We start from the raw sequence: 23,027 nt of genomic DNA on the forward strand, positions 1-23,027 counted from the left end.
GGATGAGCCTGTAGGACTATCTGACAGGTGGGTGTGAGAAGAAAGGAAAAAGGAAGACTCAGGGCTGTGGCCTGGGCCACACTGGGGGATGGGTTGTCCCCTTACTGAGCTGTGTGTGAATCGGCTTGGGATAGGATAAGGTCACACCCGTGGCCTGCTAGGCCTTTAAGTGCAGATATGAAGTCAATGTACAGTCAGGAGTTGAGAGGAGAGGGCTGGGCTAGAGGTCACAACAGCAGGGGGTCCTTGCTGCTCCTTGAGCAGCTAAAGTCGGTCTAGGAAGTAGGCAGTCAGGCCTAAGAATCAAAGAGTGATTTAGCAATATGCAAGTCACAGGTGACCTCAACAGACAGTTCAGGTGTAGCAGAGGAAACAGGAGCAGAGATGGAAGGCAAGGCATAAAAAGCTCCACAGATGGCTTCTGCAGGCTCAGGTGCAGTGGCGCACATCTCTATCCCAGCACTCAGAGGCAGAGGCAGGCAGGGCTCTGTGAGTTCAAGGCCAGCCTGGTCTACATGGTTCCAGGACAGCAAGGCCTATATAGAAAGACCCTGTCTCAATAATAATAATAATAATAATAATAATAATAATAATAATAATAATAAGCCAAGTGATGGTGTCATGTGCCTTTAATCCCAGCACTCTGGAGGCAGAGGCAGGTGGCTCCTTGTGAATTTGAAGCCATCCTGGTCTACAGAGTCAGTTCCAGGACAGCCAGGGCTACACAGAGAAACCCAGTTTCAAAGAGACCAATAAATGAATAAATAAATGAGTGAATAAATAAAAGATCTCTCTTCTAGTTGAAAGCTAAGAAGTCTCTTCCCCTAGTTCTCATCCTTCCAGTCAGAGGGGAGAATGCTTTCTGCTTTGACAGATCCTACTTTCCAAAGCTGAGCTGAGTGACAGGGACAGTGCCTCCGGAGGGCCTGGGGCACTGGAACCGTCCAGCCTCTTCAGACAGCTGGAAGCCCTTGCCTCTGCTTCTCCTCCCACTACTTTGGATCTCACCTACTAATATTCAATCTCTTGCTTCCTTGTCAGGATACCCAGAGCCAGAGGTGACCTGGTACAAGGATGACATAGAACTGGACCGTTACTGTGGCTTGCCAAAATACGAGATCACTCATCAAGGCAACCGTCACACACTGCAGCTGTACAGGTGAGGGAGAGGGGCCGGCATGGCTCTCTGCCCTCCCGAGGGCCCTGCGCTGGATCCTGCCATCAGACCTGGAGTCAGCTGGGTGGAAACGCCCAGGCACTCTCTGGAGTTAGAGGGCAGGGCTCTGCTACTGAGTTGATCTACCTGGTGAACTGTGCTTTCTGCCAGTGTCTGGGATCTCCCCAGGCCAGGGCAGACGTGCTTCTGACAGCCACAAGTGAGTGCAACCAGAGGAGGCCCTGACCCCCAGAAACCTTTTCCATGAGGTCAGCAGCCAGGAAAAGCAACAGTGCCGTCATTACTACTCTCAGGGCTGTGTTGGTCACCTGCTTCTGAAGGGAGCTCTTCTGGGCCCCGAGTCTAATCCCTCCTGGGACAGCATGACCTTGGTCAGCTGTCCTTTTGTGGCCTCAGTTTCCTCCTTTGTAACTGAGGAAATTCATGATGCCTAAAGTAGGGCACAACTTGGATTGGGAGGGAGCCGGTGGTCAATGCCAGAGACTCTGGCTGTGGGGAGGAGCGGGGAGAGATGGCGCCTCATGCTCCTACCTCTAGGTGTCGGGAAGAAGATGCTGCCATCTACCAAGCCTCTGCCCGGAACACCAAGGGCATCGTGTCCTGCTCAGGGGTCCTAGAGGTGGGCACTATGACGGAGTACAAGATTCACCAGCGCTGGTTTGCCAAGTTGAAGCGCAAGGCTGCAGCCAAGATGAGAGAGATTGAGCAGAGCTGGAAGCATGGGAAAGAGGCTTCAGGGGAGGCGGACACGCTTCTTCGCAAGATCAGTCCCGACCGCTTCCAAAGAAAGCGCCGACTGAGTGGAGTCGAAGAGGCTGTCCTCTCCGCGCCAGTCAGGGAAATGGAGGAAGGCTCCTCAACGTCTTGGCAGGAAGGAGAGACTGAGTCTGCTCAGCACCCGGGTTTGGGTTTGAACAACAGTTTTGCTCCTGGAGAGGCGCCCACCAATGGGGAGCCTGCTCCAGAGAACGGGGAAGATGGAGAGCATGGCTTGCTGACATACATCTGCGAGGTCATGGAACTGGGACCTCAGAACAGCCCTCCAAAGGAGTCTGGGGCTAAGAAAAAAAGGAAGGATGAGGAATCTAAACCAGGAGAGCAGAAGCCAGAGTTAGAAAAGGCAGAAGGGAGCCAGTGCTCTTCAGAAAACGTCGTCCCCAGTACAGACAAACCCAACTCCAGTAGAAGGGAGAAGTCGGTGGATACACAGCTAGCTCAGACCCAGCCCAGAGGCGGGGTAGCACGGGGGCCTGGGGTAGAAAGCACCAGGAAGACAGCCTCTGTCCTGGGCATTCAAGACAAGGTCCAGGATGTCCCCGCCCCTGCCCCGGCCCCCGGCCCAGCCCCGGCCCCGGCCCCTGTCCCAGTCCCTGCACCCACCCCTGTTTCAAGCCTCAGCTCAGAGCAGGTGTATTTCTCCCTGAAGGACATGTTCATGGAGACCACCCGGGCAGGCAGGTCCCAGGAAGAGGAAAAGCCTCCACCTCCAAGTACCAGGGTAGCTGGAGAAAGTCCCCCAGGAAAGACACCGGTCAAGTCTAGACTGGAGAAGGTACCGATGGTCTCCAGCCAGCCCACATCTTCCATGGTTCCCCCGCCCATTAAGCCTTTGAACAGGAAGAGATTTGCCCCTCCTAAATCCAAAGCGGAGTCAACTACCACCTCTCCCTCAAGTCAGACTTCAGAATCTATGGCCCAGAGCTTAGGGAAGGCTCTACCTTCAGCCTCTACCCAGGTCCCAACACCCCCTGCTCGACGGAGACACGGCACCCGAGATAGCCCCTTGCAAGGACAAACAAGCCACAAGACTCCAGGAGAGGTAAGTGTGGGTATTGAGTGCTTAGAGACTGCTCTGGGAAGCTGACCTCATGGAAACTCTTGCTGTAAGGGCTTGGCAGCTAGTGAGTGGTGGGCTATTTATAGAAGGGGTGGGGAAGGATTGAAGTGCCAGCCAAGCACAAGGGGCCACAGGCATGGCTGTGTTCCAGATAGGAGCATCCAGGCAGCATAGCCTGACTATGTCTCTTTTTGTCTGAGAGAATAGAGAGGTTCCTGGCAGAGGGAAGAGGGGGACGATACTGTTCTCTGGGAAGAGGAAGAGGGATAAGTAACCACTGCTTCGTGAGGGAGATGGGAGTATTCTGGAGTATGCAGCAGTTTATGCGATGCTCGCTAGAAGACTTGAAAATACTGTATGTTAGCAGGGCAGTGGCAGCACACACCTTTAATCTCAGCACTTTGAAGGCAGAGGCAGGCAGATCTCTGAGTTCCAGGACAGCCAAGGCTACACAGAAAACTCCTGTCTTGAAAAACCAGAAGAAGAAGAAAAAAAGAAAATAGTGTACATGATAATCCAAGCACTTGGGAGACGTAGGCAGAAGAGTGAGTCAAGGAATAGGACACATAGCAAGACCTTGTTTCAAAACCAAACCACCCCCAGGACCCCTAAAACGGAATGTCTAAGAAGTACTGTTTTACTCAGGCTTTACTTACGGTTTTGGGATATGGCTTATCTACATACCTGGCCCATGGCCCTTAACAAGGTGTGATCTTGGGCCAGTAGTAACAGACAAAATAGTAATTCATACCCGCCCCGCAGAACATTGCAAGAACTGTGTCCTTGGTAGGCATGGTAGGTGTGTACGCGACCTCAGTGTGGGTGGCATAAGATGTACTATGGCGGCAGGGGGAGGGGGAAGCTGGGAACAGGAATTCATCATTTCTAGGGAACAGGTAGCCAAGAGGAAAATGTTTGCGTGAAGGAGGCAGAAGCACATGGGTGTCAGCAGCGTGGAGCTTCAGGATTGGGGTACAGAGGATGAGAGGTGGCTGGGGTTTCATGCTCGGGGGCGGAGTGGGGGAGATTCCCCTAGGGTTAAAGTGTTTTACCTTTGGTCAGTGTTAGCATGTTAGCATTCCTTCCAGCCTCTGCCCATCAGTTACCTGGCAACAGCTATAAAGAGGGGCTGTTTGGCCTCTCCCTCCCTCTGACTGTTTTCTCTCTCAGACCCCTTTCTCTGTCTCCCCCTCCTCCTTTCCCCTCTCCTTGTGTTCCTAGCTTTCCCTTCTCTCTCTCCTTCTCTGTCCCCTTTCTTCCTCTGCCTCTACTCCCTTCTCAACCCCCCTCCTTCCTATGACCCCAAACAAACTCTGTTCTATACCAGAATAGAGCTCTATTCTATTCTATGACTGGTACCTCAAGGGTGGCAGGGATACCTCAGCATGGGCCCGCTAAGGCACCCCCTCCTGTCACACCATACCACATTTTACCACACATATCCTTGGCCTTACAAAACATGGGTCAGGAAGAGGGAAGACCGTCTTCTGATGTGTGTGGGTGGGGTGAGATAAATGGGGCACATTTATAGAAAGATTATCTTACTGTTTATTCAGAAATTTCAATTTATTGTGCTCCATATTTTTCTTCTTTGTTTGTTTGTTTGTTTGTTTTCCGAGACAGGGTTTCTCTGTATAGTCCTGGCTGTCCTGGAACTCACTTTGTAGATCAGGCTGGCCTCAAACTCAGAAATCTGCCTGTCTCTGCCTCCCGAGTGCTGGGATTAAAGGCGTGTGCCACCACGCCCTGCTCCATATTTTTCTTTACTAGATGTAGTGGTGATAACCTCTGACTTGGGCAGGAACTGCACTGAGATTGTTTCTTAGGGCAGAGAAGTCCAGAGTCTTGGCCCCCTCCATGAGCTGAGGCTCTCTGGGGGGGTGTGTGTGTGTCACAGGCCCGTAGGCAGGATAGACAGTTGGAACGGTGGAGGGAAACACACAAGGGAACATGGATTCTGCAGCTTAGGGCAAGATGGGGAGGAGGGGTCTGGTGGATAACTGAGATGGACTTTCCCACAAAGACAGAGCCTGCAAGAGGGAAGAAAGAGAACCCTGGGCTCGGGGGTGCTGGGCTGTGTTTCAGTGCTAAGGTTAGGCTGTGGGGCAAGTACATCAGAGGGCTTTGGGGTGGGACAAATCTCAAAGACCTCACACACACTCTGCATCTTTTGCCTACCTCGATTTCAGTTCCTGGGGACATCAGCTCCCCAGTGGCTTCAGGAAAACTTGCTAGGTCTACTCTATGCCCCCCAACAGCCACAGGCTGCACAACAAACAGCCTTCCAGAAAAATAGCCTTTGGAGGCCCCAAGGGAACTCATTTAGGAAGTGATCAATCAGGCTGGCTGCCAAGTGTGTGTGCGAGCCTGGCTTCTCTGCCCTTAAGGGTAGGAACCCACACCAAGGTGGCTGAATCCTCCTGGCAGGCCTAGGGGCGGATGGGCCAGCTCACCCCTCCCTTGGGTGGGGACACTGCAGGCAGCGCAGGCACCTCAGGAGCTGAGCCTGGTTCTACTTCTGCCAGAACCATGTCTGGCTCTTATTTTATGTCTATATTTTTGGTAAGCTTTAAAAAAAATTCAATATTTGTGTGAAACATGCATTTAACATGTAGATAGATATGCATTTTATTTATTTGTGTGCATATACATGTATGCCTGTGTGTGCGAGTATGTATGTGTGTGCAATATCACCAAATGTGTGTGGAGGTGAGGGGACAACTAGCAGGAGTTGATTCTTTCCTTCTGCAGTGTGGGCCCCATGGAGGGAATATCAGGTCTCTGAACTGGGGTTATGGACAGTTCTGAGTCACCACACAGCTCTGAAACCCAAGTCCAGGTCTTCTGCAGGAGCGGCAAGTTTGCTAGGTGTGGTGTTGTGCACCTTTGATCTCAGTACTCGGGAGACAGAGGCAGGTGGATCTCCGTGAGTTGGAGGCCAGCCAGGACTACAAAGAGAGACCCTGTCTCAAAAACAAAAACAAAACAAAAAACAAAGCTGTATTTTAATCATTGAGCTGTCTCTCTAGCTCTTTATTTCCATTTACCAGTACTGCTATTATCATTGGGTATATGTGTTGCCGCAGACCCTCTGGACCCCTTTGTCTGCGTGGAACGTGGAACGGGTCTCTAGTCGCGGGTGGGTCCTGTGTGCATCTGTCTGTCATTCACCCGACGCTTTGCCCACCCGAGACTAGAGACCCGTTCCACACAGACAAAGGGGCCCAGAGGGTCTGCGGCAATGTGTGTGTGTGTGTGTATGTGTGTGTGTGTGTATGTGTGTGTGTATATGTGTGTGTATATATGTGTGTGTATATGTGTGTGTGTATATGTGTGTGTATATATGTGTGTGTATATGTGTGTGTGTATGAGTGTGTGTGTATGTGTGTGTGTGTGTGTGTGTGTGTGTAGGGTAGTTCATCTCACAGTGTGTGTATAGGACAGAGGACAACTCCAGGAGTTGGTTTTCTACGATCACTGTGCGAACAAGGGATTGAACTCAGGTCATCAAACTTGCACACCAGACTCTTTTATCTGCTCAGCCATCTTGCTGCCCTAATGTAGTTTTCTATACTGCATATGTGTGTGTGTATGTGTGTGTGTATGTATATATAATTATTTCGTGGGCATTTCTCCATGCTTTAAAAAATTCCACATGATTAAGTCTTGAACACCATAGCAAGAACATTTTAAGCACTTCCTCCACCTGCCTGGAGCTTTGCAGGCAACAGCACAAGCGTGAGAGACCTGAGCAGGCCTCTCCCTCTTTAAAAATTAAAGAATATGTATGAGATGTATGAGTACTTTTCCTGAGGATCTCCTGGAACTGGGACTCTAGTGGGTGTGTGCCACCATGTAGGACCCAAACCCGGGTCCTCTGCAAGAGCAGCCACTTCTCCTGTCCTCTGAGCTCATCCCCTGACAAGCTCTGTAGGTTCTAAGAAATGGCCATCCCAAGGGTGGGAACTCCTGCCTTACCTTAGACCTGTGTCTTCCAGGGTGTCCTGAGGGGTGATGGAGCTGGGGAGAGTCTTACCTACCTAATCAAGGGATGATCCACACGGACACTGGTGATAAATGCAAAGGCAATACAGTGGATGCTAACTGCCAGGCTCTGAGGCTGAGCAGGAGAGCTGCCGTCTCAGCTTTCAATGGGAGAGACATCTGAGAAGAGGCCAGACCTGTTTAGCATCATGGATTTGTAACTAGTGATAGAGCATTAGAGGAAAATATTGAATGGAATTGTTTGAAATGGAAAACAATACCCATAACATCTTTACATACAAAGAAACCAGATGCAAGGAGGGAGGGCACCATTTCAGGGACAGCAAACAGAAGGAAGCTAGGGGGACGAGGTAAGGTGGGCTGGAGGACGGCTGCAGAGCCGCCTGGCCCTACCACCTTGCTCACAAAGCCACAGAGCACCAGGAGCGTCTCCATGCTTTCTCCCCTCCTAGGTCTTGTATTCCGTCTCCCTACAGCATTAAGGTTTGGATGAGGCAAAGGAAGAGAGAACTGGGACTTGCTGAGTTCTAGCTTCCGTTCGTGCTGGCTTAGGTGTTCTAGTGTCCATTCATGCTGGGTTAGGAAGTTCAGACCAACCTCACACTTCAGTAAAGCCGGGAAATCAGAGCAAAGTATGAGAAGTGTCTTCTTGAGATCACTGGAGAGCTAACAACGTGGGAAGTTTGTGGGCCAGGTTCTGGGAGGAGACTGACATCCAGAGTGGTAAGCCCAGAGGCTTAAGAGGGGGCTCAGTGGGTGAAGAGCTTTGCTGTGCAGCTGTGAGGACCTGAGTTTGGCTCCACAATGCTCATGTAACGCTGGGCAACCATACTGCCTGCCTGTACTCACAGGCAGTACTGAGGAGCCGGGACTCCCAGAGCCTCCGTGACTCTAACTTGCTGCAATCCTCTTGTCTCAGCTTCCCAAATGCTGGGTGGGAATTGTGTGGATGCTTAAGATGCCTGGTCTTTTTTTTTTTTTTTTTTTTTTTTAATTCTTTTCAAAGTATTTCGTTAAAGTATTTCATATATAATATTTAGCACCAATCTAAGATAAGTAGAAAAACTAAAATACTTTCTGAATTCAAGAAGGGGAAGGGTGAGGCCAGAAACCTCAACAAAGAACTAGCTACTATAGACAGTGGCACGGGATTGGGATGTGACTCCGTGGTAGATCCCCGTCCTGCCCAGGACGCAGGAGGCCGAGGTGAGAGTCTCAGTACCACGTAAACTGGGTGTGGTGGTGAATGCCTCTAATCCTAACACTCTGTAGGTAGAAGCAGGAGGATCAGAAGTTCAAGGCCATCCCTTGACTTCACTATCTCAAAAAAGAAAAGAGAGGGGCTGGAGAGATGGCTCAGAAGGTCCTGAGTTCAAATCCCAGCAATCACATGATGGTTTACAACCATCCATAGGGAGATCTGATGCCCTCTTCTGGTGTGTTTGAGTCAGCTACAAGCCGGGCGTGGTGGCATACGCCTTTAATCCCAGCTCTTGGGAGGCAGAGGCAGGCAAATTTTTGAGTTCAAGGCCAGCCTGGTCTACAGAGTGAGTTCCAGGACAGCCGGGGCTACACAGAGAAACCCTGTCTCAAAAAAACAAAACAAAACAAAACAAAAAAAAAAAGAAAAAAAAAAGAGTGAAGTCAGCTATAGTATACTTACATATAATAAATAAATAAATAAATAAATAAATAAATCTTTAAGAAAAAAAAAAGAAAAGAGAATTTGAATGCACCTAGAAAGGCTTTGAAAAATGGACCAACAGACATCTACAATCTCAGAGGCTGGAATGGAAGTTACAGTGCGAATACAAAGGAATACAAAGGCACCCGCCGTGACTCTTCTCCACTGTGAGATGGGGGTCTGAGGGGAAAGACAAGGTTCTCACGGGGAAACACTGAGTTAGAAGTCAGGCAGGTCTGAGAGCAGTTCTCCTGAGCCCTGTCTCACTCCCCAGCCTGATGTTGAGAGCAGAGGCTGTGATGAGCCTGTGCTAACTCTCTTCAGGCTCTAGGGTGTACCCTGGCTGTATGTACTGACCTTAGCCCTAGCGCTGAGACCTCTGGGTATGTAGGCTGCTGGGAGAGAGTTCGTGGCTGGGGGCCTGTGTCAAGTGTGCAACCTCTGACCTGCTGGCATCTGCCCCTTTGGCCGTCTTACTGGTTAGATCTGGCTGCCAGCTGAGGACATAGCCCTCTAGGTCAGACTTGAGGCTAGGTCTCCCTTGTGACTCATCATGGTGACATGGTGGCAGAAGCCAGGTGTCTAGAACCTTGAGGAAGGAGAATGTTCTCTGTATTGACGGGACCGTGGCACAGAGCTCTGATGAGGGGTTTTGTTTATTTTCCTTAGAGTCTCTTCCTTGTCCAAGGCCAGGCTCACAGGTGAAATTATATAGCAGAGCTGCATAATGAAATTCCAGAGACCTAGGGACCTAGAAAGTCCTGGGGAGATCATGAACAGGGGTGGCTTGGAGAATGACCACTGAGAACCATGAATAACCTGACTTCACAAACGCTACACATTTCAAAACCTGTTTGAGAGTGGCTGTAACTGGGCCCATCATTCCAGTATCAGGCTAGCCACTTGGGTGGCACATGCCCAGGACAGATCCAGATACTACAGGAAAAGGCCTTGAAAATGGGCAGACACAAAAACTACAATGTCAGAGGCTTGACTGGAACCTACAGCTTGAACATAATCAAGAAGATAGCTTCCTTAGTCAGACACATTAGCGTTTGAAGGCTAGTAGGATGCCTCAGCAGTTAAGAGTTTTCGCTGTTCTTCAGAGGACCCAAGTTTGGTTTCCAGCATCCAGCTCAACATTGCCTTTAACTCCCACTCTAGGGGATCCAGGGTCACGCCTGTCACATATCACATCTCCAACTTCTGGAAAGTTTCCCACCTCCTAGCCATTGTGCCTTGTGTGTTCATATCAGATGATTCTAATACCTAGGTCCTTTTGTTTGTTTGTTTGTTTTGTTGTTTTGAGACAGGGTCTCACTATGTAGCTCTGAATGTCCTAGAACTCATTATATAGACCAGGCTGGCCTAAAACACAAACATCAGGGCCTGGAGAGAGATGGCTCAGCAGTTAAGAACACTGACTGCTCTTCCAGCAGACCTGGGTTCAACTCCCAGCACTTATGTGGCAGCTCACAACTGTCTGTGACTCTAGGATCCGACACCCTCACTCAGACATACATAATGCACATTAAAAAACAAACAAACAAAACCAAAAAGACAAAAAACTCAGAAATCTGCCTGCCTCTGCCTCCCGAGTGCTGGGATCAGAGGCCTGTACCTAAATAAATAGCATGCACATGGTGATTTGAGGCTTGCCTGATCTACATGTGAGTTCAAGGCCATTTTGGGCTAGGTGGTATTATGATTTAAAAAGAAAAAAGCAAGCAGAGAGCAAGGTCATTCTGTCACCATCCTCTGCATCATGGCTGTCTTCCAGTTGTTTAGGAGAAAAGAGGGCTAAGAAGGCAAACGCTTAACACTCAGCCGGGGATTAAAGTCATTGGATGAGATTTACAGAAATATGTACACGAGAGAGTTTAATGCCAGTCATCATTGTCAGATAAAAAAGTTAAATTTGATAAGTTAACTGTCATTGACAAATGCTGTAAAAGCTGCCACGGCAAATCTACCGGCTTTCTAGAAACACTCTTTCGACACACTGTCTCAGTTATGCTGGGCCAGATACCTCTGATTCGAGTGTGCTCAAAACAAGGCTGGAATTTCTGCACGTGCGGCAAACAGAAACTAAAGGTAGACATGGTTGCCTCGCAAAAGCACAAGATGAAATCGCCTTGTTATTTTAAATGACAAAGAAGAAGAAAGTTCAAAGCTCACGGTGCGTGACCCACAAGGAGACGCAGAGTTTCGAGAAGCGAGGAGACTGCTACTAAGAACGGAGTGTCTCTTTTTCTTTCTTTCTTTTTTTTTAATTGGAGAAAGAGCAATGTTTGCTGCAGAAAAATACTAGTTCCAACAGTTTCTGAAGGAAGAGGAGGAGGAGGAGAAGGTCTAGAATACTCCAAAGAGCGAGAACTCTTTCTTGTTTGATGACAAAGATGATGACCCTATACCTGGGCGAGAGGAGATAAAGTTGTATTGTCACAGTGGAAGGCACTGTGGTTGGAAAAACAAACAGAAAGGCCAGAAAGCAGTCTAAAGGGGACTCATGGCAGATACTGGGGGGCTGGGACTGCTGAAGATGAAGAGATCATGGGAAATAATGAGAGAGAGAGAGAGAGAGAGAGAAGAATCAAAGAAGAAAAGATTAAAAGATTGCATCAGAGTGGCCAGAGAACGAGTGGGCCTTTATTCTCTGAGAATTTAAGCAGGAAGAGGTGGGACAGGATGAAAGGAAAAACTGCTGACGTTGCTTGTAATGCAGAAGCTTATATGATACCACCCGGGTTTGTTCTGCACGACTAAAAAATAGATTTATTAAATGCATGTGAATGTTTTGCTTATATGTTTGTACTGCACCTGATGGCCACCATCAGAAGAGAGCCTGTCAGAGTTACATTACAGATAGTTGTGAGCTGCCGTAGTTGTTGGGAACCTAACCAGTTCCTCGGCAAGAGCGATGAGTGCTCTTAAGCTGCTGCGTCATCTCCCCAGCCCCATGCTTGCAGAATTGTCTAATTGTTGGGACTGGGGACACTGCTAAATTACTTGCCTCACAAATATGCGTACCCTAGTTCACTTTTCAATGCCCACTTACGACAGCTGGGCACAGTGTCATATGCTTATAATGCCAGCATTGGGTGGGGAAGCAGAGACGTGGATCTTTGGAGTTCACTGGTCAGTCAGCCAGGCTGAATTGGTGAGCCCCAGGTCCAAGAAAAAGACCCTGTCTCAAAAATCAAGGTGAAAGTTCCTGAGGGACCATACCCTAAGTTGGCTTGTGGCCTTTATCTACCTGTGCACCCACACACACGCACCTGTGCACATACCTATGCACATCATTCACAGAAAGAAATACATTGTCTGAGCACACTTTCTATTGCTTAGAAAGCTTGGCCTTTGTAGACATATAGAGAAGTATTCATTCATCGACCATATATCTGTTGGTCTCTAACTCTAATCTTGACCTGTGTTGGACCCTCATTATAGAGAAGGGCCTGTGGTTTAGTAAACGGATACACACATAGGCTAAATAATTGCCACCAAGTATGAGGGTGTGAGGACACACACTGGGCATCCCACCTATAACTCTGCTGCCCTCTTCTGGACATTGTGGGTCCTCCACTCATATGCACATAACCACATACAAATACGTCTTGGTTGTCAAAGAGGAGAACATTTAAGTTAAAATTCTTCATTTAGACTGCTAATACTCACCAAATATGACTGTTCCCATATTCATACCACACATCCAAAATTCTACCTTTAGTAAAGAAACTAAATTTTACTGTATTTTGGCTACATAGAATTTAAAAATTTGTATTCTATTATTGAGATAGGGTCTCACTCTGTAGCCTTAGTTGGCATGGAACGCTCCCTACAGACCAGGCTAGACTTGGTTGTAGAGACCCACCTGTCTCTGCCTCGTTTAATGTTTGTTTGTTTGTTTGGTTGGTTGGGTGGTTGGGTATTTTTAAGACAGGAGATTTCTCTGTGTAACAAGTCCTAGCTGTTCTGGACTTGCTTTGTAGATCAGGTTGGTCTTGAATGCCTAGAGATCTGCCTGCCTCTGCTGGCATTAAAGGAGTATGCCCTAGGCCTGGTGTTTTGTTTGTGTTAAATGATTTTAACAATTATTTTTCATTGTGTGTGTTTGCAGTTATGTGTGTATGAGTGTAGGTGCCCCAGGAGGACAGAGGCATTGGTTGCCCTGGAGCTGTAGTTCTGGGTGTTTTTTGAGTTACCCCATGTAGGTGCTGGGAGCCAAACTCGGGTTCTCTGCAACGGCAACAAGTGCTCTCAATCACTGAATCATTTCTGCAGTCTTTAATGTTTTTCTTTTTAAAAACAGAGTAACATAGACTTATTATTAAGGAGCAGTGAGACAGAACTCCAGAGTAGAAAGGTCTCCAAGGGAAGACTTTCAGTAGTTTGACTTTTGTGTCTTTCTGACGAGCAACGACAGTGATTCCCCTCTCCCAACCCCCGTTCTGTGTCTCTACTGTCTCCTGGTAGAGAGTTTTCTTTCTCAGTGATGATCTTTGTGTAGTTAGATCTTTCCCCCTCGCACGCACATGCATGCTAGTTATTTTCAGACCAGGTCTCCCTGTGTGGTTCTAGCTGGACTAGAACTCACGAAGCACGAAGCAGAGATCTGTTTGCCTCCACTTCGGAGTGGGAGATCAGAGGCTTGTGCCAACCATGCATGGCTGTTTTTGAAACAGGGTCTCAAGCATCCCAGGCTGCCCTTAAACTAGGCTTGTAACTGAGGAGAACTTGAACTTTTGATTCTTCCCCTCTAACTCCTGGGGCTAGAATTAGAGGCTGATATCATCACACCTGGATTATACGGTGCTGGGCATGGAAGAACCCAGGGTCTTCGCTGCGCTCCTCCATGAGCACTCTACCCCTTGAGCTATGTTGCCAACCTGGCTCGTGGGTTGCTCTTATGAGTGACATCATCAGAGAGCTTACTCCACCTGCCGTCTTCCTGCCTCATCTGTGCACATCTGTGCTTCGGTGCTGCTCAGGGGTGTCCCACTGACATTCTGATCTTCCCCTCTGAAAAGTCCATGTGGCTTTAGTCTTGGTTCCAGGATTCCACATTCACATAAGATAAATACATTTGGTGCCTCCCACAGTTAGTTAGGTAGGTAGGTAGGTAGGTAGGTTGGTAGGTAGTTTTCTCAAGACAGGGTTTCTCTGTGTGACCCTGGCTGTCCTGGAACTCACTCTGCAGACCACCTGATTTTGCCTCCTGAGTGCTGGGATTAAAGATGTGAGCTATCAAACCTGGCTTCACATTTATTTTACTTAATTATTATCCCCCTCCATAGCATGTGTGTGTGTGTGTGTGTATGTCTGTGTGTCTGTATGTGTGTGTCTATGTATGTATGTGTGTGTCTATGTATGTATGTATGTGTATGTGTGTGTATCTGCGTGTATCCATGTGTGTGTCTGTATGTCTCTTGTGTGTGTGTGTTTCTCTCTGTGTGTATGTGTGTCTGTATGTATCCATGTGTGTATATGTGTGGGGTGTGTATATTTGTGTATATGTCTCCTGTGTTTGTGTGTGTGTGTGTGCGTGCATAGGTGCTTTGGGGAATTGATTCTTGCCTTCTGTCCTGTTGAACCAGGATCATTCTGGCTTTCTGCCCTGCTCGCAGCACAAGTGCTCTTATTCTCTGGTGGGGAGGCATCCACCCCAGCACTGTTGTCCTTTAAGGGTGGCTAGCAGACGCTGTGGTGAGAAGTGAGAGGGCAGCCCAGTGTGTGAGAACCTAGCACAGTGCTCTACAGCAGAGGGTGTCATTCAGAGTTCTCCCACTCTAGGTGTAATGACATCCTGTTCTTTCCACATGCCCAGTATTTCTGCCAGACCCTGTCCTTGAAGTCCGTATCAACACACATTTTGACATTCTCTCAGTTTACTTTAATTCTAAGTCAGGTGTTACACACAAGAAGGACTAGCCAGCCTGGTGGTTTGTGCCTGTAACCCAGGAGCACTCAGGAGGTTGAAGGAGGAGGATCAATAGATAGATCAAGGCCTGCCTCAGCTACAGAGTGAGTTTGAGGCTAGCCTGTGCTGCATATAAATAACCCTGTTTAAACCCCCTGCTCTCTACCTTCCAAATGGAAGGAAGGAAGGAAGGAAGGAAGGAAGGAAGGAGAGAGGGAGGGAGGGAAGAAAGACAGATAGATGTGGGGAGGTTAAGATGCAAACGGAGGTTCTGGGAGCACTGGGGCAAAGACAATATCCTCTAAGTGATAGAGGGGAGATCAGTTGGCAGGGTCAGTCACAAACAGTCTTTCAGGACTGGCAGGTTTCTTCAGGAAGAGGTCAGAAGGCCAGATGCGCCTGGGTTCTAGATATTCTTTAATCTAGTTTCTGGGATCAGGACTGAGGCTTTGGGTTCTTTTGGGTTCTCAGCGTGTCTGGGCCATGGACTAGGTAGCGGCAAGATTCCCTGCAGAACAGTTCTGGATGAGATCAGAGAAAGCTGGAATGCCAGCTGCACAGAGAGCAACACGTGTCGTTAAGGCTGTGCTTTTGGCTATGTGTTTTTAGGCTCTGGAGACCCCAGCAACCGTGGCTCCTGCTAAGTCTGCCAACAGCAGCTCCGATACCGTCTCTGTTGATCACAGCAGCTCTGGAAATCAAGGGGCCACAGAGCCCATGGATACAGAAACTCAGGAAGATGGAAGGACACTTGCGGATGGGAGAACTGGAAGCAGGAAGAAAACACACACAGTTGGAAAGCTGCAAGTGGATGGGAGGACTCAGGGAGACGGAGCACAAGACAGAGCACACGCTTCGCCAAGGACACAGGCAGGTGAGAAGGCACCAACGGACGTTGTGACACAAGGAAGTGAAAGGCCACAGTCAGACAGGAGTTCGTGGAAGAATTTGGTGACACAGAGAAGAGTGGATACGCAGGTAGGACAGATGCAGGCAGGTGGGAGGTGGCAGCAAGACCCTGGAGACGCAAGGATACAGGAGGAAGAAAAAGAGACACAGTCAGTAGCAGGCAGCATTCCCGTAGCTTTCGAAACCCAACCAGAGCAGCTGTCCATGGCCAGCCTCAGCTCACTTCCTGAAGCTCTCAAAGGCTCACCATCAGGATGCCCTAGAGAGCCCCAGGCTATAGAACGTTTTGAGAAGAGCACAGAGGCACCCTGTGTCCAAGAAAGATCTGACTTGATGCTGCGGTCTGAAGAGGCAGCCTTCAGAAGCCATGAGGACGGGCTGCTAGGCCCCCCATCAGGGAACCATACCTACCCAACACAGTTGCCTCCCGAGGGACACTCAGAGCCTTTGGGAGGACAAACACATCAAAGGTCAGAGCAAGAAGACAGCCTGTTTCAGTGCCCCGAGAAGGAGCAGCCCCAGGAACCACTGCATGTGGATCTCTCTGGTGGGCACTCAACTGGCTTGAGTCAGGAGGTGCCTGCCATGCCTTCTCTTCCTGGGACGGGCCTAACCAGTAGTATGCAGGAGGAGCTACCGGGCGCCGCAGCTTCTCTGCACACAAGCACAGATGTCCCCCTCCCCTCCAGGGACCAGGACTTTCCGAGTTCTGCTCCCACTCTGCAACTGGGGCCAGGGTCCCCTACTCAGAGTCACCCACCAGAAGCCATGGCTACTAGCAGTGAGGGAGCCTGTGCCAAGGAGCCACATGTGGACGGGAGGTCCTCAGGTACCCGGAGCTGTGACCCTGGCCTTATAGATTCCCTGAAGAACTACTTGCTCTTGCTGCTGAAGCTCTCCAGTCCAGAGTCAAGTGAAGCCAGGGCCGAGTCCCAGGAAGTGGCAGCCACCGGGGGCTTAACCTCCTCCTCTACCCTGGTCCCCACCATGGAGGTGGCTGGGCTGAGTCCCAGGACGTCGAGGCGTATCCTGGAACGCGTGGAGAACAATCACTTAGTGCAGAGTGCACAGACCCTGTTGCTGAGCCCCTGCACCTCCCGCCGCCTTACTGGCCTTCTGGACCGTGAGGTACAGGCTGGCCAGCAGGCTCTGGCTGCTGCCCAGTGCTCTCGGGGCCCGTGCCCCACCCCCCTCACCATCCCTGCCATTGTGGTGGGTGAGGAAGGATCTGCGGCTGGCGAGGGAGAGGATTCCGGGGAGAGGACTTCGCAGGAAAGCGACAAGAAGGGACTGCTAGGGGAGGTGGATGGGCACACAGTGGAAAGCAGAACCCAGGAACCCTGCCAAGAAGAAGCAATACCAGGGGAGGCTTTGACGGGTCTCCCTGCTGCTACACCCGAGGAACTGGCTCTGGGGGCCCGGAGGAAGAGGTTCCTCCCTAAGGTCAGAGCAGGGTCAGATGGAGAGGCGAACAAGGCTGAAGAAAGGGAGAGCCCCACGGTTTCCCCCCGGGGACCCAGGAAGGGCCTGACACCTGGGTCACCAGGGACTCCAGGGCGGGAGAGACGGTCCCCTACCCAGGCCCGAAAAGCCAGCATGTTAGAGGTGCCTGGCGCAGAAGAAGAGCCTGCAACTGGAGACTTGGTCTCCAGATCCAAAGACAGTGGCCTGGACTCAGAGCCTCCGGTGGATGAAGGCAAGCAGGAAGCTCTGGCCAAGCAAAGGAAAGCTAAGGACCTGCTAAAAGGTGAGTGCCAGGAGCAGGACAGGGGAAGCTGCAAACACAGGGCCCTACTGTGAGCACCACCCTGTGAGGGGCACCTCCCTGCTAAGAGGCAGTAGTTCCTTGAGAAACAGCACTGCAGGAGCAATCTGAGGGGCCTAGAGCGCCAGGAAGGGAGGTGACAGTGACAGTGGCCGGTGGCCGCAGCAGTGGCACTGTCAGGGGTAAAGGCCAGGGAGAGATCTAGTGAAGGGCGGGCCAGCTATTGTGGGGCCTTCTTTGCTCTCAGCATTCCAGAAACTAAGGCAGGAGGCTGAAAGTTCAAGGTCAGCCTGGGATATTCAGGGAGACCCTGTCTGAAAACCAGATCAAACAGGAACAAAGCATGCAAACAAAGGCCCAGCTCAGCACAGGCCCTGGCTTCAGGGGCCTCCGGGGCCCCACCATCATCTCTGCCTTTATGGACTTATTCCACGGTTATCCCACGGTCAAGATAAGACTCAGAGGCAGGTTCAGAGAGAATGCAACAGCCAATGCAAAAGCCTTTCTTGACTGCTTGTCACTGTGGACGTGCTTAGCCTTGAGTCCCTATGTCCTGTCTCCCTGCCTCCCACCCTGGTTAAGGTACGTGCTCTCCGGCACGAGCACGGCTGAGTTTATAATGCGCTGTTTTCTCTCAGGCTGTTCCCTAAGGATACCCAAGGATGCAATGGGTGTGACCAGAGAGGGCAAGGGTGGTAGGAGTCGGTCGGCTTCTGTCTTGTAACAGATCTCCTGTTCTCAGCCCCACAGGTGATCCGGAAAATTCGGGTGGAACAGTTTCCAGATTCTTCTGGTAGTCTGAAGCTTTGGTGCCAGTTTTTCAACATTGTTAGTGACTCAGTCTTGACATGGGCGAAGGATCAGCACCCAGTGGGCGAAGTGAACAGGAGGTAAGCTGTCTGGAGAGCTCCGCCACCTGACCGGGCTCCGCAGTTACAGTCATGTTGGGGACTAGCATCCTGAACCCGTCCCCTCATTGTGTCCTCACACTAGTCCCAGTGAGTGAGTCTCTTATTTCAAGTGGAGATCAGAAAATTGAAACTCAGAGGTCTTAAATCATGGGTCTCAAGTCACACAGCAAGTAAGTGTCACCTGTGTGATTGAGGACCGGTTTCTGACCTGGAACCTCTCACCACCTTCCCAGGGCTCCCAGAGCCTGGGTTCCCAGCAGCCTGTGAGAGTTGGGTCGAAGGCCCTGGGTGATGACCCTCACGAGAAGGGTCTCCGCTCTCTGCAGTGCAGGGGACGAGGGGCCAGCGGCTTTGGCCATCGTGCAGGCGTCTCCCACGGACTGTGGTGTGTATCGCTGTACCATCCAAAACGAGCATGGCTCAGCGTCCACTGACTTCTGCCTCAGCCCCGAGGGTGAGTGTTCTGTGGCTCTCAGCTGGCCTGGCCTTGCATTGTGGGAGGCAGCGCTGTGCTGTGCAGGGATGGGGCTCTGCCCAGACAGACAGCCTGAAGACAGTAGCACTCTCTTTTTCTCCACATAGTACTGTCCGGCTTCATCTCCAGAGAGGAAGGTGAAGGTATGTTGGCCTCTGGTAGGGGGGCAAGTCTTCATGCCCTGGCGCAGCCTTGGCAGGGTTTCTGTCCTTAGGGGCATACAATCCTCCCTAAGTCTGCATGCTGTTCCTCTTTGCTCCCAGTTTAAGACATGGCTTGGGAGGGGTGGTGGAGGACTGGTGTTTCTAAAGATTGTGGAGGAAGATGAGCTGGGGTGGGGGTGGGATGGGGGTGGGATGTGGGGTCACTTAGCAGGAGTCAATGCAGCCCTCTGTCCCCTTCAGAGTCCTTGAAGGACATGACAACTACCAAGACCAAGACCCAGAATTTCTCCCAGTGCCCTGTGGACTTTGGCGATAGAGTCACAGTCTGCTGTGAGCCCAACAGCTTCTCAGCCCCTTGTTCAAGCATCCTGAATGCCTAGGGAAGAAATATGCATTTCCCACAGCTCTTTGGAGATTGTGAGATACATACCCTCAAGTTGGCTGTTTGCTTCAGGACATTTCACTGTGTAGTCTGAGCTGCCCTGGAACCCATTATGTAGACCCGGTTGGTCTCAAACTCACAGAGATCCACCTGCCTCTGCCTCCTAAATTCTGAGATTAAATGTGTGTGCCACCATGCCTGGCTATCCCCAGCATTTGACAAGGACTTCAAGGGTTCCCCTGTTGGAGGAGAGTGCTCTAAAGTCTCTGTGTTCAGTTGTCTGGTTGTATTTAATCTCTATCGCACTGAACCACATCTGGGCTAGGTACGGACGTGCATGCCTGTAATCCCAGCACTTTGAGCCAGAATCTAGAGAATTATCATAAATTTCAGGCCAGTATGATCGGCATAGTGAATTCCAACCCATCCTGGACAATAGAATGAGACCCTGTCTCAACAACAACAAAGTCAAAGAAACTAAAACCTCAACCAGCTCGAGAACTTAGGAATTCGTTACTATCATCCAGTGTTCATGTTCCCCAGCTGTGTCCATGCGTTGGCTTGAATCAGCAGCCATTGGTTAATTTGTCTCCTGTGTTGTCTAATGTACTGTTCCTCCCCCTTGTTTGTTTTCTCTCTTGCCATTCATTTGTTGAAGTCACTTAATACACAGAATTTCTGTGTGTGCATGTGTGTGTCTATATGTGAATAGGTATTTGTATATGTGAGTAGGTATTTGTATATGTGTGTGTGTCTATATGTGAGTAGGTATTTGTACATGCCTGTGTGTGTATATGTGTGTGTGTCTATATGTGAGTAGGTATTTGTACATGTGTGTGTGTGTGTCTATATGTGAGTAGGTATTTGTACGTGTGTGTGTGTTTATATGTGAGTAGGTACTGGAGACACAGAGACAGGAAGAGCCCTGGGGTGTGCCGAATTGGATAGACCCAGGTCTCAGTGAGTGAGCTTGTCTCAAAAAGGGCAATATTCCTGAAGAGGAATACCCATTAAAGTTGGTCACGAGCATCCACACACACACATGTGCAAGTACCTACTTGATTGAAGTCAGGCCCTTCTGCTTTCGTGGCAAGCACTTAATGGACTGAGCCATCCTCCCAGCCCCTGTGGAATTTCTCAGTCTAGCTTTTGTTCACTCTGTCCTCATGCACCAAGTCCTTCCATCATATGCTTCTGCAAACCCATAATTAGAATAGAAATCTGCTTCAGATACAGGGGTAATGCTTTTGGTTGGTTTGTTTGTTTACTTTTGTTTTTCTTGGTTAGAGTAATCCGCACACTGGGTATAGTGTTACATGGCTATAAGCCTAACCCCCGGGAGTCTGAGGCAGGAGGATTATGAGTTCAAGGTTTGCCTGGACTGTATAGTGAGCCACTGTCTCCAAAACCAACACCAGATAGAAGCGGTGGCCCAGCTCTGTTTATCTCCTTCTCACCCCGCCCGGAGGCAGCAGTGTCACATCAACTGTTTTAGTAAAGCCTGCCATCTGCACACTGCGGTCAGCAACCCTTTGTAAAGTTAGAAAACAACTCCTCCCCAGCCCGCATTGTCACGTGCCGTGACGCAGTGGTCACTGCCTATTGCCCAAGCCCACCGTCTCTTCGGCAGCTCTAACATGGAGGGATGCAATGCCTCCATTCCACCTGCACTCACTGAGAAGGCATGAGGTCCGGCTGCCTTGACACAACCATTCTAAGAGAAGATGAAAGTGAAGCGCTCGCTTTCCCTGTACTGACTACCTTCCGAACAATTAGCTTGTCTCTGGGAGGCCTCTAAGGTGACTAGTGAGGCTTGGTTCTTTTTCTAGGGACACTGGGAGGTTTCTGTTGTTGTTGTTTCAATTACCATTATGAACTAGTAGGCTTTGAACATATTTGATATGTTCAGTACCTTACACTAATTATTCTCTTTGTTGCTAGAATTTCTTCATTCTTGGCCACATGAAATTCCTTCAGTTGGCTCTCACACTCTTTGACAAACCTCCGGTAGTCAGCATTGTGGTCTTGCCTTCCAGTAGCAGGGATTGAACCCAGGGCCTGGCACACGCTGAGCAACTGATTCCTACTGAGCTGTCTCTAACCCTGCTTCTCTTACCTTTTACTTCGAGACAGTCTCAGTAAGCTGCCTACACTAGCCTCAAGTTCACCCACAGTAGCCCAGGCAGGCCTTGACCCTGTGTTCCTGCCTCAGCCTCCAAGTACCTAGGGTGAAAGGCCTGGCTTCCCGGAGCTGATGGTCACTGCCTTGTGTCCTGGCACCATATGGTTTGGATCCATCCTGTATACTTGCTGTTGAGCCCTGGAACCAATCATTTCTTCAGGGAGCTCTGCTTCCGTTTACTGGGAACCGGTGCCTAGGAGGCATTGATTTTTTTTTTTTCCCTCAAAACCACTTCATTGTAGGAGGTAATTCTGGTAATCTGGGTTGACTGCAAATATGATAGAAGACACAGGCCTTCTGCAGTATCATGGCCACCATAGGAACACTGTGGTAGGAGTTCACTCAGATAGCTTCTGCCCCAAGCACCCTACTGTATGAAGGGGGTCTCAGAGTTTTGCATCCCAAGAGCAATCTTAGATGAAAAGTGAGTGCAGTGGATTAGCGTCGTAGGGACTGTCTGAGCCCTGTCCTTTCCTATGGACCCTACATCACCGGAGGGAGATGCGAGTTCCCATGTTTCTCCTGTTCCCTCTCAGTTGGAGAAGAGATTGAGATGACCCCCATGGTGTTTGCTAAGGGTCTGGCTGACTCTGGCTGCTGGGGGGACAAGCTCTTTGGGCGATTGGTGAGCGAGGAACTTCGAGGGGGTGGACATGGCCTTCAGAAGGCGTCCCGGGCCAAGGTCATCTATGGGCTGGAACCCATCTTCGAATCTGGCCGCACGTGCATCATCAAGGTATCCAGCCTGCTTGTGTTCGGACCCAGCAGTGAGACTTCTCTTCTGGGCAGAAACTATGACGTCACTATCCAGGTACTGTCCCGTCCCTTCTCTGTACTCTACTCCTTGTTCCCCTTCCCCATCTGGCTTTTTCTGGAAGCCCCGTGTGGAGATGGAAGCCACCTCCATTTCAAGCTTGTGAAGTTTCTAGGCTGGGCTTCAAGGACTGGCTGAGGTACAGCTGTGAACCCAGTTCCTTGGCCTCAGAGAACTCTATAGCGTCTCGAGCCATTTGGAGCCGACTTTTCAAATTCCTGTGCGTATGTGCATGCATGTGTGTGCCCATGCAGGAGACAGAGGAGGATTCTGAGTGTCCTGCTCTGTCACTCTGAAACAGGATCTCTTACTGAACACGCAGCCGGGCTGGCAACCTGTGAGCCCTAGCAACCTGGGTACAGGATGGCACTCAGCCAAGGCCAACCTTTTATGTGGGTCCTTGGGATTTGAACTCAGGTCTTCATGCTTGTGCCACAGAAGCTCCAACCCACTGAACACTTTACCTTTTTCTGTGTGGTTCTGGTTGGTCTTGAACTTTCTCTGTAGACCAGGCTGATCTTAAACGCAGAGATCCACCTGCCTCTGCCTCCTGAATGCTGAGAATAAAGGTATGTGCTACCACACCCAATTACACTTTTTTTTATATGTATGAGACACCGAGAAAAGGGTGTCAGATCCCCCAGGCCTGGCTGTGAAGTGCCATGTGAGTCTGGAACCAAACTAGGTCCTCTGGAAGACTCGTCAGCCGCTGATCTGATCTGTCTCTCCAGCTCCCAAACTACCATTTTTGTAGCGGAGACTGTTCTCCCTTTTCAAATCACATCTTTTTTTTTTTTTTTAA

General features: G+C 49.9%; 1 protein-coding gene across 1 annotated transcript in view; it reads left to right on the plus strand.

The window, feature by feature from the left end:
• Positions 1 to 23,027, plus strand: part of Alpk3 (alpha kinase 3) — a 47,720-nt gene that overhangs the window by 18,262 nt on the left and 6,431 nt on the right. Inside the window, exons 4-10 of the mRNA XM_021168860.2 lie at positions 1,042 to 1,159; positions 1,715 to 2,996; positions 15,233 to 17,279; positions 18,040 to 18,187; positions 18,535 to 18,662; positions 18,791 to 18,826; positions 21,948 to 22,222. Of these exons, the coding sequence (XP_021024519.1) occupies positions 1,042 to 1,159; positions 1,715 to 2,996; positions 15,233 to 17,279; positions 18,040 to 18,187; positions 18,535 to 18,662; positions 18,791 to 18,826; positions 21,948 to 22,222 (4,034 nt within the window). The remainder of the gene's footprint in view (positions 1 to 1,041; positions 1,160 to 1,714; positions 2,997 to 15,232; positions 17,280 to 18,039; positions 18,188 to 18,534; positions 18,663 to 18,790; positions 18,827 to 21,947; positions 22,223 to 23,027) is intronic.

The sequence above is a fragment of the Mus caroli genome, chromosome 7 (genome assembly GCF_900094665.2).
Source record: "Mus caroli chromosome 7, CAROLI_EIJ_v1.1, whole genome shotgun sequence".
Classification (NCBI taxonomy): domain Eukaryota; kingdom Metazoa; phylum Chordata; class Mammalia; order Rodentia; family Muridae; genus Mus; species Mus caroli.